The 19771-nt window shown below is 43.8% G+C and overlaps 1 protein-coding gene across 1 annotated transcript in view; it reads left to right on the top strand.

Annotated features, from left to right (window-relative positions):
* Positions 1–19771, top strand: part of LOC106132962 (cell adhesion molecule Dscam2) — a 168929-nt gene that overhangs the window by 147434 nt on the left and 1724 nt on the right. Inside the window, exons 23-36 of the mRNA XM_060952986.1 lie at positions 717–865; positions 1488–1634; positions 1948–2100; positions 2387–2516; positions 5501–5676; positions 6230–6409; positions 9492–9680; positions 14679–14867; positions 15277–15422; positions 15764–15905; positions 17049–17199; positions 17984–18135; positions 18605–18751; positions 19449–19583. Coding sequence (XP_060808969.1) covers positions 717–865; positions 1488–1634; positions 1948–2100; positions 2387–2516; positions 5501–5676; positions 6230–6409; positions 9492–9680; positions 14679–14867; positions 15277–15422; positions 15764–15905; positions 17049–17199; positions 17984–18135; positions 18605–18751; positions 19449–19583 — 2186 coding nt within the window. The remainder of the gene's footprint in view (positions 1–716; positions 866–1487; positions 1635–1947; positions 2101–2386; positions 2517–5500; positions 5677–6229; positions 6410–9491; positions 9681–14678; positions 14868–15276; positions 15423–15763; positions 15906–17048; positions 17200–17983; positions 18136–18604; positions 18752–19448; positions 19584–19771) is intronic.

The raw sequence follows: 19771 nt of genomic DNA, 5'->3' as shown, positions 1-19771 counted from the left end.
CTAATTATAACTACTACCGCTTCCAAAGTGCATGTGTAGAAGAAGCGGCGGAACAAACTACACTGCAGCATTTTCATCGGACGTCAATTTACAAATATAGATCTCTTAAATCTAAATCGTGGACGAATGCACATTGTCTACATTAAAAAACATGAATGAATATGTAGAACTAATTATGTCAATACTCGTAACAGTAACTATCCATTCGCCCTGATGACCTGAATACTACTGAATTTTCTTTACACCATCGCGGTTTATTAGATTTCTTTCGTTGCCTCTATTAAAGCTGCTCTGAATGCTCTTATGCCACCAATGCGCTAGTTCTTGGAGCCGCCTGAAGTACGCCACAGATCACAAGAGAGTAGTATACCGAACCCACACATAGACACAAGTAAGTCAAGGACTAAGAAAAAATAGAAATTGGAGCCTATAGTAGGTGAATACCTATGCAATGTTACCAAGCAAGGCAAGGTCATGGCCGAACTACTTACCGGATGAAAAATAAAATCCAAATCCACCTAAACTATACAATTGAGGCCATAACCAAGAAGACGAATGAGAAGCTTGACGTTCTACATGTTTTAGTTGCTCTTTGGTATCTTCCTGGATCAGCTGCCTTCTCTGCCTTTAACCCCGTATTTCTTCACATTACTAGGAAATCTCGGAAAAAGTCATTCTTTTTGTCTATTCATCGATCTGTTTCATTATTTTTACAGAACCTTGACAGTTAACGGGTGGTCGGCTACAGAGTTGAATCTATCTGCTCTGAGAAAATTCACTCGGTATGAAGTGAGAGTTAGAGCGTTTAACGGAGTAGCGGCAGGACCGCCCTCAGCTCCTGTCTCGGCTACTACTTTAGAAGGAGGTGAGACTTTTACTATATTAGTCCCTAAAAATACTGTTATATCAAGATGGGTTGGAGTGTGATGTAATATACATTTATTCTTCAATAAACGAGATTATATGTTTTATTAAAGAATAAATAGCTTTGTAGCAGCTGCTTTCAGGAACTCTTGTAATCCTTCAGCCATAATGCCCGAAAAGATGTACATGACCCCGTGTTTGTTTTAAAAAGTTCGGAAGGAAGTGGCCCGAGTTTGTAGCCTTGTCGTAGCCCACTCAACCCAATACTCAAAACGAATTCTCCCGATCTTGAATATCTTTTAGGATTTTGCTCAACGTGCCGTGTGGTTCCCGAAACCAGTACAAAAAAGAATAGGACCAAGCCATCTCTTTTTTAGGCGACGGGCAAGCAACCTGTCACTATTTGAATCTCAATTCTATCATGAAGCCAAATAGCTGGTCGTGGCCGATCAGTCTTTTCAAGACTGTTGGCTCTGTCTACCCCACAAGGGATATAGACATGACCACATGTATGTTGTTGTTTGGCTAATTGGATATTTTTTCAGGTTCGGCAAGCAATAGTACATTTAAATGAGATTCATTACGACTACTCTTTCAATCAGTAAAACTGACAATGTTTCCAGTGCCCGAATCTCACCCGACCAGCGTCTCCTGCTTTCCTCTGTCATCGTCCAGCATGAAGGTGACGTGGGGTCCGCCTCCAATTGGTCAGCACGGAGGACTGATTCAGGGGTACAAAGTCATCTACTCGCCGCTGACTACTGATCACGGTAAATTTAACACTGAAAGGTGCCGATAAAAGACAAAAAATAATTGAAACTTTTACAAGTACTTAGCTGAAGACAATATAGTATCCAGTTGCACTGATAATCAGTGTCTAAGCAGGAACAGACAACCAAAATTACTGAGTGTATTAATTTGAACTTTGTCTAGAATATTTCTTGGATACAGTTGGCAAAGAGATGCAATTTTTAAAATTCTCACCAATACCTAGGGCAAATTGGAATTTAAATTCGCGGTTATACAATAAAATTTTGATAAATTGCAACAATTAGTAATATCCCCACCAAATAATCATTACAGCCGATGTAGGCGAGATCAAGCGTGTGACTACAACAGACACCTTCCTGCACACGCTGAGAAAGTACACCAACTACTCCATACAAGTCCTGGCCTTCACCAACGCTGGAGACGGCAAGAGGAGCCCCCCGGTCTACTGCATGACTGAGGAAGATGGTGAGATTTTCTTTCATAAATTTTTATTCACTGTTCACAAAAAATAAGGTTATGATTTGAAAGGAAACTTGACAGAATTCAGGCACATGTTTCCAACTGGGTTTACATATTGGCAGACTCGAAGATTAGAAGAGAAAAGCTCCTTGATCTGACTTTTCTCACTCCATGAGCAACATTCAGGACAAGCAACGTGGGGATGGTGATTAATCATCACTTCCTTTATGAAAATACTGACTCACAAATAAAACAAACAAACTAAAAAAAACAAATGTTATGAATATTCCAGTGCCATCTGCCCCCGAGAAAATCAAAGCACTGCCGTTCTCCAGCGATTCGGTTCTTGTAAGCTGGCTGCCCCCACTGCACCCCAACGGGATCATATCCCATTACACAGTCTACTATCGGGAAGCTGGGAGGTAAGGATATTATTGATAACGTGTTTTTTCTCTCCCATCATATCATCTCATTCCTGAATCCATTAAGCTGTTGGGTTAACAGAATGAAAGTATACTTTTGATCAAACATAGAATTGAAATGTGAAACAACCTCATAGTTCTGGAATAGTGTAAGAGAAGTATTGAAAGTTACCAAGCCAAATGAGAAGATTATTATGTTAGGTGATTTTAATGGATGGGTGGGTGTAAAGCGTGATGGATATGAAAAGGTGCTTGGTGCGTTTGGTGACGAAAAGGTGAATGATAATGGAAGAAGTGTATTAGAAATTTGTCTAGAGTGGGATCTTTTTGTGTCGAACTCAATGTTTCAACATAAAGAGATCCACACCTACACAAGAGTGGAAGGTATTTTAAAAAGTATGATAGACTTTGTGATTGTAGATGAAAGATTGAAGAACAAAGTGCTGGATACCCGTGCATATCGCGGTGCTGGCATTGACTCGGACCATTTACTGGTGATATCCCGGATAAGGGGTATCTTCAATCGCTGGCGGCACAGGGTAAGGGAGCAAACCAGCGCTTTGGAAAGAGTAAAAGTAGAAAATTTGCAAGATATGGATGTAGGTAGGAAGTATATTAATAGACTGAAGGATGAATTTGAAGATTTAGAGGAAATGAGCGATATTGAAGATGGATGGAAGGAATTTAAAGAAAGAATTGTGAAAGTAGCTGTTGAAGTGTGTGGTGTAAGTAGAGAAGGAAAGGAAAAAATCACAAAAATGCGTGGATGAGTAAAGATGTGCAAGAACTTGTGCGATTAAAGAAGAAAGCATGGCTGGATTTGTTAGCAGCAAAAGCTAACTTAAGAATGCAAGAGGTTATAGATGAAGATGTGAATGAAGCACGTAAGGAATATAAGAAAATGAAAGATTTGGTTAAGAAAGCTGTGATTAGAAAGAAAGAAGAGTATAAAGAGGATTTTGATAAAAGGCTATCAGAAGACTTTCAGTCAAATCTGAAAGTATTCTGGAAATCCGTAAGGTCAGCCCGAGGAAATACTATAACCAGAGAGCTGACTAGGATCAGATGCCAGGATGGTAGCGTTGTGAAAGGAGAAGAATGTGTACTAAAGATATGGAAGGACTATTTTGAATGAGATGGAAGGCGAAATTGAAATGTTCGAAATTGTGGAAGCACTTAAGAGTATGAAAGCGGGAAAGGCTGCTGGGTGTGATAGAGTGTCGGTCGAGATGCTTAAAGCAGGAAAAGGCGTAGTAGCTAGTCAGTTGTACTGCCTTTTCAATTTGTGTTGGAGAAGCGGCCGAGTACCAAAAGATTGGTGTAAGGCTGTTATCGTGCCACTTTACAAAGGAAAAGGGTCACAGCTGGACTGCAAAAATTATCGTGGTATAAGCCTGCTTAGCGTCGTCGGCAAATTGTATGCTAAGGTATTGATTAATAGAGTCAGGAATGAAACTGATGACAAAATATGGGATGCTCAAGCGGGATTTCGAAAGGGAATGGGATGTACTGATCAGGTCTTTTCCTTGCGGTGCATAGCCGAAAAGTTTTTGGCCAAGAGTCAAAAAGTTTATTGCACATTCGTAGATCTGGAAAAGGCCTATGACAGAGTTGAGAGGAATGAATTGTGGTCAGCACTTTCTATGCATGGGGTGAGCAGTCTCTTAATACGAGCACTGAAATCCTTATATGAGGATTCGAGTGCTTGTGTCAGGATAAACGGAGCGCACACTGAGTGGTTTAAGATTGAGAAAGGCGTTAGGCAAGGATGTGTTGCGTCACCGTGGCCGTTCAACCTATTTATGGATAGCTGTTTGACAGATTTGAAAGAGTCTAAAAGTGGATTAAGGATGAATGAGTTACTCGTCAAATGTCTGCTCTATGCCGACGATCAGGTTATACTGGCGTCATCAGCGGAGGAGTTACAGGAGATGGTAAACTGTATGCATGAAGCTTTAAAAGAGAAAGGAATGAAAGTGAACGTAAGTAAAACTAAAACACTGGTTTTTGAAATGGAGAAAGAAATGACAGCATGTAATATTTTGATTGGAGGAGAAAAAGTGGAGCAAGTGAAAGAGTTTGTATATCTAGGATCAAAGTTTACATCAGATGGCAAGTATGATAGTGATATTGAAAGGAGAGTGAACGCGGGGAACATGGTGAATGGAGCTTTGCATGCCTTTATGAGCAGTCAGAAACTATCCAAAAAGGCTCGACTGGCTGTGCACAGGGGCGTGTTGGTCCCGACATTAATGTATGGGAGTGAAAGTTGGGTATGGCAAAAGAAGCATGAAAGCAGAATAAATGCAGTGGAAATGAGAGCGTTAAGGAGTATGATGGGTGTGAAATTGAGTGACAGGATAAGGAACAGCGTGATAAGGGAATGTTGTGATGTGAAAGAAGATGTAGTTACAGGAATAGAAAAGGGTATGTTAAGATGGTTCGGTCATGTGGAGAGGATGAATGAAAGCAGGTTGACTAAGCAGATATACAAGGAGAGTGTGGAGGGAAAGGTCGGAGTGGGAAGACCTAGACGAACGTATCTTGATTAAATTAAGGACGTCCTGGTAAAGGGTCAGGTCAAAAGTACCCGAAACCGCCGAGCTTGTATGAAGAGAGTTATGAATGTGGACGAAGCGAAAGAAGTATGCAGAGATCGTGGCAAGTGGAAAGAGGTAGTCTCTGCCTACCCCTCCGGGAAAGAGGCGTGATTTTATGTATGTATGTATGTATGTAACAACCTCATTGGTTAGTAGGGAGTGCTGGCTGGAACAGAAACAAAAATAAGAAAAATAACAAAAAAAAAATATTATTAGCGCCAAAACGAAATTAAGTTCACGTTTTCGTTAAGTCCAACTTATTGATTATAATTATTTAAAGTCCTTTTAATTTGATAAGTTTGTTCATCAGTGCATATTATAAAAGTGTAAGTAATACTCACTTTAAAATATTATCATTTAGTAAGTTATTATCTTCTTCCACAGATTGGGCAAGCACTCAAGCTTTACAGTGACAGCAGACAAGAAAGCGGACATGGAGCTGATGTTCCAAGTGAGAAACCTCCTGGAGAACCAGCTGTACGAGTTCTGGGTGTCAGCCACCACGGGTTCTGGAGAGGGGGAGTCTACTTTGGTTGTCGGGCAGGGGCCGAGTTCTAGGAGTAAGTTTAAGAATGTTGTATTGGTCCTTCATATCCATGGTGAAACTTTTATTACGTAGTTTTCTGTTCCTGGTGCTCTGAAAATGACTACTCCACCTCGTTCATTTGAATTTTGTGATGACTAAACGAAAATCGTGGTAACAGGCAGTCACCTAATACAACACAGATGAAGAAATTACTTTTGATAATTTTGCCATAGAATACATACATAAAATCACGCCTCTTTCCCGGAGGGGTAGGCAGAGACTACCTCTTTCCACTTGCCACGATCTCTGCATGCTTCCTTCGCTTCATCCACATTCATAACTCTCTTCATTCAAGCTCGGCGGTTTCGGGTACTTTTGAGCTGACCCTAAATAATTCTATACCATAGAATAATTTAACCAAAGTTGATTTTTGCATTAAAATGAATGATCAACCGACTGGCACGCGCAAAGATCATAGAACCAAGCAACTGGAACACGCAAAGATGAGAGAAGCATTTTATACATTCAATTACGAGAGACGTTGAAATGTTACGAACCACTAACAGCCTAACCAAACATACGTACAGTTCCAGCGCGCATCGCCTCATTCGGCCGCACGGTCCGCGTCGCCGCGCGCGCCAGCGCCGTGCTGTGGTGCTCGTGCGTGGGCGCGCCCGCGCCGCGCTCGCGCTGGCAGCACCGCGCCGCGCCCGTCACCCACCACGCCTACTACCAGGTGTCGCACTCCGGACATCTGCACATCCGAGGTCAGTATACACAGAGTGTGTACTGTGTCACTGTGGTCGCAGCACGTGCTGTGGTGCTCGTGCGTGGGCGCGCCCGCGCCGCGCTCGCGCTGGCAGCACCGCGCCGCGCCCGTCACCCACCACGCCTACTACCAGGTGTCGCACTCCGGACATCTGCACATCCGAGGTCAGTATACACAGAGTGTGTACTGTGTCACTGTGGTCGCAGCACGTGCTGTGGTGCTCGTGCGTGGGCGCGCCCGCGCCGCGCTCGCGCTGGCAGCACCGCGCCGCGCCCGTCACCCACCACGCCTACTACCAGGTGTCGCACTCCGGACATCTGCACATCCGAGGTCAGTATACACAGAGTGTGTACTGTGTCACTGTGGTCGCAGCACGTGCTGTGGTGCTCGTGCGTGGGCGCGCCCGCGCCGCGCTCGCGCTGGCAGCACCGCGCCGCGCCCGTCACCCACCACGCCTACTACCAGGTGTCGCACTCCGGACATCTGCACATCCGAGGTCAGTATACACAGAGTGTGTACTGTGTCACTGTGGTCGCAGCACGTGCTGTGGTGCTCGTGCGTGGGCGCGCCCGCGCCGCGCTCGCGCTGGCAGCACCGCGCCGCGCCCGTCACCCACCACGCCTACTACCAGGTGTCGCACTCCGGACATCTGCACATCCGAGGTCAGTATACACAGAGTGTGTACTGTGTCACTGTGGTCGCAGCACGTGCTGTGGTGCTCGTGCGTGGGCGCGCCCGCGCCGCGCTCGCGCTGGCAGCACCGCGCCGCGCCCGTCACCCACCACGCCTACTACCAGGTGTCGCACTCCGGACATCTGCACATCCGAGGTCAGTATACACAGAGTGTGTACTGTGTCACTGTGGTCGCAGCACGTGCTGTGGTGCTCGTGCGTGGGCGCGCCCGCGCCGCGCTCGCGCTGGCAGCACCGCGCCGCGCCCGTCACCCACCACGCCTACTACCAGGTGTCGCACTCCGGACATCTGCACATCCGAGGTCAGTATACACAGAGTGTGTACTGTGTCACTGTGGTCGCAGCACGTGCTGTGGTGCTCGTGCGTGGGCGCGCCCGCGCCGCGCTCGCGCTGGCAGCACCGCGCCGCGCCCGTCACCCACCACGCCTACTACCAGGTGTCGCACTCCGGACATCTGCACATCCGAGGTCAGTATACACAGAGTGTGTACTGTGTCACTGTGGTCGCAGCACGTGCTGTGGTGCTCGTGCGTGGGCGCGCCCGCGCCGCGCTCGCGCTGGCAGCACCGCGCCGCGCCCGTCACCCACCACGCCTACTACCAGGTGTCGCACTCCGGACATCTGCACATCCGAGGTCAGTATACACAGAGTGTGTACTGTGTCACTGTGGTCGCAGCACGTGCTGTGGTGCTCGTGCGTGGGCGCGCCCGCGCCGCGCTCGCGCTGGCAGCACCGCGCCGCGCCCGTCACCCACCACGCCTACTACCAGGTGTCGCACTCCGGACATCTGCACATCCGAGGTCAGTATACACAGAGTGTGTACTGTGTCACTGTGGTCGCAGCACGTGCTGTGGTGCTCGTGCGTGGGCGCGCCCGCGCCGCGCTCGCGCTGGCAGCACCGCGCCGCGCCCGTCACCCACCACGCCTACTACCAGGTGTCGCACTCCGGACATCTGCACATCCGAGGTCAGTATACACAGAGTGTGTACTGTGTCACTGTGGTCGCAGCACGTGCTGTGGTGCTCGTGCGTGGGCGCGCCCGCGCCGCGCTCGCGCTGGCAGCACCGCGCCGCGCCCGTCACCCACCACGCCTACTACCAGGTGTCGCACTCCGGACATCTGCACATCCGAGGTCAGTATACACAGAGTGTGTACTGTGTCACTGTGGTCGCAGCACGTGCTGTGGTGCTCGTGCGTGGGCGCGCCCGCGCCGCGCTCGCGCTGGCAGCACCGCGCCGCGCCCGTCACCCACCACGCCTACTACCAGGTGTCGCACTCCGGACATCTGCACATCCGAGGTCAGTATACACAGAGTGTGTACTGTGTCACTGTGGTCGCAGCACGTGCTGTGGTGCTCGTGCGTGGGCGCGCCCGCGCCGCGCTCGCGCTGGCAGCACCGCGCCGCGCCCGTCACCCACCACGCCTACTACCAGGTGTCGCACTCCGGACATCTGCACATCCGAGGTCAGTATACACAGAGTGTGTACTGTGTCACTGTGGTCGCAGCACGTGCTGTGGTGCTCGTGCGTGGGCGCGCCCGCGCCGCGCTCGCGCTGGCAGCACCGCGCCGCGCCCGTCACCCACCACGCCTACTACCAGGTGTCGCACTCCGGACATCTGCACATCCGAGGTCAGTATACACAGAGTGTGTACTGTGTCACTGTGGTCGCAGCACGTGCTGTGGTGCTCGTGCGTGGGCGCGCCCGCGCCGCGCTCGCGCTGGCAGCACCGCGCCGCGCCCGTCACCCACCACGCCTACTACCAGGTGTCGCACTCCGGACATCTGCACATCCGAGGTCAGTATGGAGTTTTTTCTCTCCCATAATATCATGTCATTCCTGAATCCATTAAGCTGTTGGGTTAACAGAATTAAAGTATACTTTTGATCAAACATAGAGTTGAAATGTGCAACAACCTCATTGGTTAGTACGGAGTGCTGGCTGGAACAGAAACAAAAATAAGAAATAGAACAAAAGTGTATACTGCGTTATTTTGGTAGCGGCACCGTGCTGTGGTGCTTATACGTCGGTACGCTATAAATTGATGCATGGTGTCTACAGGCTGTCGAGAACTTAGACTTAAACAGGTTAAAGAAGAGAGCAGACTATACGATGATGATAAAGAATACATGTCTCTATTATTGTTGCATAGTCTGCTGTTGTGTGAGCCGCTCCGGAGAATATGCGACGGTAGTACACCCATCGCATTCAATACAAAGAATAGGCACTAAATACTCAAGGCAAGGTGGAGCTGATAAGAAATTATATAAAGGAAGATCATAATTGAAGTAAGATAATGTTAACCTGATAGTTGATTAAGTATCCTATATTAATCCTCAGAAACTACAATAGAACCACAAATTTACCATCTAAAACCTGTCAATTTCAGAGGTGAACGAGCAATCATCAGGCAACTTCACCTGCACAGCCAGCAACACGATCGGGGAAGACTCCATCGTGTACGTGGTATCGGCGGTCCTCCCACCACCGGCGCCTACGTTGTCTCTTCAGTACACTACACCTTCCAGCATCAAACTGCACTGGCAGATGCCGTCCGATACTACAGACCCGATACTGGGTAAGCTTTAGATTTTTGGTCATCTGGGCTGTCGACTGGATTATTGCTGGTAAAAGCATTTTCTAATTGGACTCAGCCTTTTTTTTGCCGGCGCCTGCCTCTCTAGTATACTAAAGCTTTGTAATAAAACTACATTGACAAATGTCTTTCAATACTGCAGACTACATATCGAGTGTGAATCAGCTACATACATCATTATATGTCAGTCTCGGTCGAACCTTGGTAAAAGCCACACGCTATTTGAGTTAACTTAAAAATCAGTAGTCGTCAACATTTTTCAAGTCAAGTTCCAAAGTTATCAAAGGTAGTTTTTATAATCCATAGCCATGAATACATGCAGTAGATGCAATGAATCGTTCAACGATGGTGTGCAATGCTCTTCATGTAAAAAGTTTTATGACTTCGCTTGTGCCGGAATCACTGAAGCAGGGTACCGAAAACTTGGGCCAGACAGAAGAGCCGTTTGGAAATGCACTACTTGTAAGAGCACTGTCAGTGGTAGTGGTGCTTGTGAAGAACCGATGTCTCTCGACAAAATCTTCAAAGAGATCGTGGATCTAAAGAAACACCTTTCAAGTCTCGATACGCTGAGGGATGACGTAAAAACTATTAAGAATGATCTCCAAGATCTTCGAGCCTCATGTGAATTTAACAGCAGCAAATTAGATGAATGCAACGGCAGAGTCGATGCTGTTGAGGAAAAATTACAAGATGTGGATCTCCTTAGGAATGAACTAAAGTCCACTCAAGAGGATCTTGCTAGATGTAAGCAATCCCTCGCTGCTAAGGAGCAATGGTCTCGACTTAACAATGTGGAAATAAAGGGAGTACCCCTGAAAATAGACGAAAATCTATTCGAAATAGTAGACTCAGTTGGGAAGCACATCAAGTGTCCAATTCCCAAGACATCTATAAACTATGTTGCTAGGGTACCACTGCATAATAGCAAAGATAAATCCATTGTGGTTAACTTCACCAATAGATACATGAAGGAAGATTTTGTGGCTGCGGCGCGATCTATCAAGCACCTGGCGGCCAGCGATATTGGTTTTCGGGACAGTGCGCAGCGCGTCTACGTGAATGATCATCTCACGTCGGACATGAAAAACTTGCTGACGAAGACTAAGCTCGCTCTCAAAGACAAGCTAGGATACCGATATGTGTGGGTAAAATACGGTAAAATACATGTTCGGCAAAATGATACCTCCAAAATCCACATAATTCAAACGGAAAATGATTTAAAAAGATTGTCTTAGACTGTTTCCTATTATATTTCATTGTAACCAATATTTTTTTATTATTGGAGCAATATTTCAGATACACAAAACTTTATTTACAGTGCATGTCACACATTTATTTTTATTGTATCATCTTTCTAACTCAACTGTTTAGCACCGCTGGCACACATTCCATAGCTAATGACTTCTTTTGTTCGCTCCCGAGCGTCTTTTGTATTGCTTATCGCGCTGCTATGCTTGTAGTACACACAGTCAATAATATACCCGTCTCACTTCTACTTGTTCATTTTAATTATCATCTTTATTTACCTATCCGCTCTATTCGCAGGCGAGTTTTTGCTATTAACTTGGCTAACTTATATTTATTTCCTTGCTACCGTACACTTTATATATTTTGTAACTATTCTATTTCTTATATTTATTCGTCCATTTATTTATGGATTACAGTTCATCGTTGAATATTTATTATCAAAATGTGAGGGGATTGCGAACTAAAACAGATATATTCAAACGAAATATATGCTCGGCTAATTATGACGTTGTAATTTTGACAGAAACTTGGTTGTTAGACGGGATCGCCGACAGCGAGATATTTGATGACCGCTATGTTGTTTGGCGTCGCGATCGCGATTATTCTTTCACAAAGCAGAAAAAGGGTGGCGGGGTTCTTATTGCAACTCGTAAAGATTTACGAGTTGACACGCAACCTACCTACAGCTCATCTGCCGAAGATCTCTGGTTAACATTAATATTTGATTCTGGTAAACAGTCTTGTATTAAATTAAACGTATGTGTTCTTTATTTGTGCACACAAAACTTAGGCAACTCATTCTCTCAACAATTATATAATTACTTTGATAAGCTTAATGACATTGTTTTTCAGAACCCTCTAGACAAATATTTAATAGTTGGCGATTTCAATATGAGTAAAATTAACTGGAACTTAAATAACGATTTGAGTTACAGTCCATCTGACTACCAATCGTTAACCGAATGTCTGCTTGTTGATGAATTGAACATGCATGGCTTTTCTCAATATAATGGTGTACTAAATACCCAGGGTCGAGTTTTAGACCTAGTAATTTCGAACGACATAGTAAAAGTGGTGGAGTGTCATGACCCCCTAGTGCAGATTGACCCCCTCCATAGTGCTTTATCAATTAACGTAGATTTTATCACTATCGATTATTTAAAACCGGCTACCACTACGAAGAGTCTATTTTATAAAGGTGACTATAATTCAATTAATTCGGAAATTCAGAGGGTTGATTGGTACACTGAGTTCTCTAATAAACCTATGGAATATTCTTTACAATACTTTTATAATTATATAAATAATCTTATCCATAAATACATTCCTTCTGTTAAGTCCACCAATAAAACATACCCTATCTGGTACTCTAAAGCTTTGATCAAAGTAATAAGAGAAAAGAACAAATTCCTACGTAAATTTAACATTTACGACAACCGTGCCGATCTCGAGACATTCTTGCTACTACGAGACAGAGTAAGGCGCATGGAGGGGGAATGTCATCAAACATATCTTAATAACGTCGAAAAATCAATTATAAAAAACCCTAAGTATTTCTGGACATATATCAAATCAAAAAGCAACTCCAAATCTAGTACCATTCCCAGCAGTCTAAATTATAATGATGTTCAAGTATCGACTGGTAATGAAATATGTAACATGTTTTCATCTTACTTTCTTTCCAACTTCACTCAGGCAACGCCACCGTCTCAAAATAGCAATACTAATCCCAGTTCGCTGTCTGATCTCCCCGTCTCGTATATCTCGACCATTAGTATTGAATTGGATGAAGTGAAGAAAATTTTATTAGAGCTCGACACAGCTAAATCAGCCGGACCTGACTACTTACCAGCGCATTTCCTCAAAGCCACTGCTGAATCGATTTCAATCCCAATCACCTTACTATTTAGAAAGTCGCTGAATGAGGGAGTTGTTCCAGGTATCTGGAAATCGGCATTTATAACTCCAGTTCATAAAAAGGGACCAAAAACTGATGTATCTAATTATAGACAGATCTCCAAGCTTTGTATAATAGCTAAGGTTTTTGAGCGTATTATATACAATCAAGTATACTCTGCACTGAAAAGTTCTTTTGATTCCTTTCAGCATGGGTTTCTTAGAGGAAGGTCTACCGTATCCAATTTAGTGCTTTTTAACGATTATCTTACACAAGCTATGGAGGCTGGAAAACAAGTTGATGTAGTGTATACCGACTACTCTAAATGTTTCGACCGCATTGATCATAAGGTGCTTATGGAGAGGCTTGCTTCGGTGGGAATCAATGGGGATCTCCTTAGGTGGTTTTCTTCATACATAGACCATAGGTCCCAGGCTGTAGTAGTCAAAAACTATATTTCTGGTTGGGTAGACATTCCAAGCGGTGTTCCACAGGGCTCTCTACTTGGGCCCCTCCTCTTTAATATTATGGTTAACGATATTCAAAAATGCCTACACACATCTCAACTACTTTGTTTTGCCGATGATATGAAGATATTCTGTACCATATCATCTCAGGATGATGCCAATGCGCTTCAAGCTGATATCTCCCGGCTTGAACAGTATTGCTGTCGCAATGGACTTGACCTAAATCCGTCGAAGTGTTGCGTAGTAACATTCACTAGAAAACTTAACGTAATATCCACATATTACATGCTCAAACAACAACCCCTACAGCGTTCATCAACTGTACGTGATCTTGGTGTACATCACGATTCGAAATTGTTATTTGACACACACATTGACAAGATAGTTTTGAAAGCATACAAAGCGCTTGGCTTCGTTCTGAGATGTGCATCGTCATTTCAGGACCTCAAAACAATAAAAGTACTGTTTTGTACCTACGTTCGTCCTCACCTGGAGTATGCCTCTCAAGTCTGGAATCCCAGATACAATCAATACATAGATCGCATTGAGAGTATCCAGAGGAAGTTTATTCGGTATCTATGCTTCCGCCAAAAAGTTATCTTTAACTCTGACAGCTATTTAGACATGTGTAAAAGGCATCATCTGATCCCGTTAAAGGTTCGGCGAGACGTCGCTGACTTAGTCTATTTACTTAAGATAGCTTCAGGTACCGTCGACTCATCTGAACTTCTAGCAAAGGTTCAACTTTTTGCTCCCTCGAGGTTATTCAGATCCAGTCCCCTCATATTTGTTCCCGTGGTATCTACCAAATATCGCAAAAATTCGTTTATCTTGCGTGTGGGTAATAACTTTAATAGTATCTCCAGAACAGTCGACATTGACTTGTTTACTACAAGCATAGTGTCTGCAAAGCGGTTGCTTTATGAACATATGCTCCAATAAATGCACTGTTTTTTATACTCTTTATTAATTTGTATGTAAAATGCTCTTATCTAACTACCATACCTTACTTAATAATAACTATCACTTGCAACTGTATTAATTAAGTTATAAATAGCGTGTATAAAATATGTTCGTCCTTTGTAATAACTAATCAAATTCTAACAGTAAGACCTGTAAATTGGCTTTTCGTTTTGTATAACTGTTAACTTGTTATTAATATTGTAAGCTGTTGGTCTTTAATAAATAAAATAAAATAAAATAAATAAAAATAAAATAAGCAAGTACTTACATTGATGACATGATTTGGCAAACATTGTATGTAAATATTGTCGCCATAAATTACTCGTATGGCTACGATCTTACTCAACCTACTACTCCACTTAATTTATGATAAAATTAAATAAAAATCTATTCCATATCCAGGTTACCTATTACACTACAAGCAAGCCTCAGAAGCTGATTGGCACACCGTTGAACTATCCTCGGAGGCGACTTCCTTCACCATGGACATGCTGAAGTGCGGTACCACCTACAATGCCAAGATACAAGCGAGAAATAAGATCTCCATTGGACCACCGAGTGAAGTTCTCACCGTCAATACAAGAGGAGGGCGTACGTATCGAACCTTTTTGCCTTAAAAATATATTTTATCATGCGACTAGTAAAGCAGACCTGAACCCAGTCTACAGAGTCATGTAAAATTTTGCAGTTAAAGAGCAACCTTTTTTGGATCCAATCCATCAGTGTAGATATTTTTATGGACTATTTTATTATCCTTGTTTTTTTATCTTGAAACATCACTCAATTAGTATCCCATAAGGTGCATATAGTAGAAAACTAACCTATCTTTGGTTTAACTCTATCCGTGTCAATCTTATCTCCGTATAATCTCAAGAATGGAATAGATTATCATCAAGATATCACTTAATGACATCAACAATAAATGATACTTTGTATCTCAATCTTCTTTACCAACAAATGCTCTTCATACTTATAACAGCTTATACGCTCTTTGGTTTAGGCCCCAAACCTCCGAAGCCTGAGGACCACGTGTACATGAACTCGACAGCAATCAAGATAAATTTCTACGCGTGGAGAGACAGCGGCTGTCCTATACTCGGCTTTCGCGTGTCTTACAGGAGAACCGGGACTGAGCACTGGATCAAGGTGAGTTTGATCAATTGGGAAGTCTATTCTTATCTACAACCGACTTCGTAAATTTTCGGTAGCGATACTTTTTCGCGCGATGAAAACGACGTCGCGCGTGACATGCTACAAGGACATGAAGAGAGATATCTCTCTTCTTGCATTTCAGCGTTAAAATCCCACATGTGAAGTTTATCTTTCTATGAATATTACTTTCGATTGTGATCCATCGGTCTATCAGTAGTCTTTCTTTGTATACTGAAGATAGTTAATAAGTAAATGTTAGGTAATGTAAATTATTCAATACAAGGAATACACGTCAATGCTCTTGTGACTTGCAAAAAATGTACATTTAATTCCAGGTGGGGGACGGTCTAAGCTCAGCCAGTCACGTGGTGGGGGATTTATCCCCCGGGACGTGGTACGAGCTGGCCGTGGAGGCCTACAGCGACGCGGGCGCCGAGAGGGTCACTCTGAGGGCCGACACGCATACCCTGACTGGAGGTAATCATTGTATAACTTGAAAGTTCCTGTACGTAGGTGCGAAAGTACCCTAGGTACGAGATGACAGTGGAAACAACTAGGTGTTTTTTTGCTACCAGACCGGAAAGGAAGTACTTTCCCGCCATATATGTTTAACAATGTTTTTTATCGTTGCCGTGTGGTTCCCGGCACCAATAAAAAAAAGAATAGGACCACTCCATCTCGTTCCCATGGATGTCGTAAAAGGCGACTAAGGGAAAGGCTTATAAACTTGGGATTCTTCTTTTAGGCAATGGGCTAGCAACCCGTCACTATTTGAATCTCAATTCCATTATTAAGCCAAACAGCTGAACGTGGCCTATCAGTCTTTTCAAGACTGTTGGCTCTGTCTACACCGTAAGGGATAAAGACGTGATCATATGTATGTATGTATGTATGTATGTATGTATGTATGTTTTTTATCGTTTTATACAAGAAAAGTGTGGATGGAAAGGTAGGAATGTGAAGGCATAGACAAACGTACCTTGATCAAATCGAAGAGAGAGTATCTGAAACCGCCGAGCTTGCATGCAGAGTTATGAATGTGTGATGAAACGAATGAAGTGTGCAGGGATCGTGGCAAGTGGAAAGATGTAGTCTCTGTGTACCCCTCCGGGAAAAAGGCGTGATTTTATGTAGGATGTCTTTTTCCTCCTGGCTCGGTCACCGCTCTGGAGAGAAGCCCGAGTTATGTCTTTGACGATGGATCCTGAATCGGGTGAGTCAGGTTTTCACACGAAGCGACACCCGTCTGACCTCCGCAACCATTGCAGAGGAACCTAACTCGTATTGGATTTTCACAGAACACCCAAAATTTTTAACAATCTCACATCTAAGCAAACTAATGGTATTAATAGCACATAAATAATATTTTCTCTACGCATATAGCAAAGATGTGGTACCTGTATCAAATAGCAGGTGCCCATCGGCGCGACTTGTGTTTATAATATATCAAGAAAACCGAATCCTAGAAAACGATAGCCAACATAATGCTTAAGCATATTAAAAAAAAAACCGTATTGGATGATATGGTTACACATCCATTTGCCTGAATGTGCAGGTTTCCTCAAGACTCACCGTAAGAGCATCGGTTAGTATTCAAACCGGTGATTGTGTGTATGTCAGGTCGCATCCCCCCCCTGAAGCCGTCGTCGGCGTGGGCGGGCGGCGCGCGGGCGACGTCGCTGCGCGCCGTGGTGGCGTGGAGCGCGGCCGGCGCCGTGCTGGTGCTGCTTGCGCTCGCCGCTTTGCTGTGTCTGCTGCACGGGAGGCGAAGGTCTGTTACTCCTACATACCTCTTTATACATACATACATATTGTCACGTCTATATCCCTTGCGGAGCAGACAGGTTTAACAGTCTTGAAAAGACTGAATGGCCACGTTCAGCTGTTTGGCTTTATGATAGAATTGAGATTCAAATAGTGATAGGTTGCTAGCCCGTCGCCTAAAAAAAAGAATCCCAATTTTGTAAGCCTATCCCTTAGTCTCCTTTTACGACATCCATGGGAAAGAGATGGAGTGGTCCTATTCTTTTTTCATTGGTGCCGGGAACCACACGGCACATATGCACATACTCCTTTATCCTTAAAAGCATAGGTCAGAAGACTCTTTCTCTCTGCGTGCTCCCGGTTGCACCCTCCACAGAAGTTTTTCGGGGCCCGGGATCCGCCTTCTTATACGCCTCTCAACTTGGTCCGGTTTACAGCGTCCTCGGATTTTAGTCCATAGTCCATTGGCTCGTATATCATCTTTTGCGACGTCAGTTGTAGGTCAGAAGACTGGAAGGCCACATTTAGCTTGAGTCGGTTTAATGATGAAGATGTAAAGATTTTCGGCTACTTATAGCTACATACTTATACCTTCCATAGACCAAACTCACTTCAACAAATTATATGCAGAAATTTGGACAGCATGACCGTTACACTGCGCAACAGAATATTCTTGTATATCTTTCTGTATAAAACCCCACTATAACGAGATAGTTGAAACAACCCACATAGACTCATTCGTGAACTGCAGTAAAAAAATTGAACTAATAAAGATCATGTCTGTTTTTCAGATTCTTCTGTATTTCAAGCGACCACTACATGAGAGACGACAGGAAATTAAGCGAGAGTAATGAGGCGGAGAGAGAAAAGCTGAGAGAGGGACAGAAACTCTACTCTTCTTCGTCTATCAACGGCAACGAGAAGTCTAATGATGACTCCTCAGGTCAGATTCTTAGTTTTTTGTAATTTAATATGAAATTCTTATTCTTATTCTTAGATTTATATTATTAAGCGCACGAAACATTTCAATGTCAATGAAAATTAAGTTACTTTGCGTACCCCTCCGGTAAAAAGTGTGATTATATGCATGTATAAAAGTTAAGAATATCAATCAAGAAGCTGTAGAACGGACAAAATGGAGATATGCATGTCGGAAACTATACTACCCCGAAGCAAAACGGCGCAGGTGTTACTGAGAATTCACAAACAGAGGGGGGAATGGATACAAAATTAGTGACTTAGTCTTGACAAAAGAAATTTTAAGTCTTGGCTCAAGATTTCTTTTGCTTTATTCAATTATCGCTATACCAATATCTTCAACATCTATTCACAACAACACTTAAATTTGTAAACAACAAAACTAAATGAGTGTCAAGTTAGCGATCGCGCCACTGACAGTGTGCCGTCCGCAGCAGAGCTGTACGAGATAAGCCCGTACGCCACGTTCGGCGCGCCGGCCGCGCACTCGCTGCAGCTGCGCGTGCGCGCGCGCCGCGACGACGACGCCGCGCCGCCGCGCCGCGCGCACCGCCACAGGGCCTGCGAACATTACCGATATGGTCACTACTTATTCATACTTAGTATTGTTCGAGTTTGCATGAAGAGTGTTGTGAATGTGGATGAAGCGAAAGCAGAGATCGTGGCAAGTGGAAACATGTTACATAATCTCTGCCTACCGCTCAGTGATAGAATCGTGATTTATGTATGTAGTATTGTTCATACTAAGTATTTTTAGTTACGTTTTCGTGATGTTTATCACCATTCTGGCGTTAGTTTTGGTACCTTTTAAAACAGAAGCCCGACATGCGGCTTAACAACTTTGGTATTTTTCTTAGTCTTCACTGAATTTAATTAAACGAGTGCATTATAGAAAGTGTAAACCATTAGATATATATTTCTAATTTTTATTACACATTTAATAATTTCATTTTAACCTAATAATCATGTCAAATTATAACATTGCAGAATTTAACGCTTATTCCATTAAAGAATTTAACGTAATAAAGAGATTGCAACTTGTAACCTTATTTCGTGTTACTAAATCACAGAATTACAGGTTAGGTACTATGACAACAACTTAACTTCACGCCCCATACATAACACAAGAGTAAAAATCGATTACCTCTTTATTTCACAAATAGCAATAAATAATTCCGACAGTACAATCTATTCATTAACTCCATTGCCCATGTACTATAATCGTATAACAAGCTAACCTGGCCAAGCCCACGGTTTCCTCAGTGGTGTACTCCGCAGAGGAATCGAGCCTGTCTAAATGCTCGACAGTGGAGGCGCGTCACCGGCTGCGGGCGGCGCCTCCAACGTGGCGGGACCGGGATCACACCGACTCGGACGACAATAGCGACAGCGCTGCTAATACTACCACTAAAGGTAGGTGGATTAAAAATCGACCCTGGATTAGTAGGGAATGTTTTTGATAAGAAGTATAATGGTAGCAATAATCATGTACTTACCAAATCAAGTGGAAGCAAACTTAGAAAAAATATTTTACTAACTGCAGACGTACAGACCAAAAGTACAGACATAATAATTTAAAATTTGTTCGCGCCATTGTCAAT

The sequence above is a fragment of the Amyelois transitella genome, chromosome 3 (genome assembly GCF_032362555.1).
Source record: "Amyelois transitella isolate CPQ chromosome 3, ilAmyTran1.1, whole genome shotgun sequence".
In the NCBI taxonomy this organism is placed as follows: domain Eukaryota; kingdom Metazoa; phylum Arthropoda; class Insecta; order Lepidoptera; family Pyralidae; genus Amyelois; species Amyelois transitella.
This window is presented reverse-complemented; position numbering and strand designations above follow the sequence as displayed.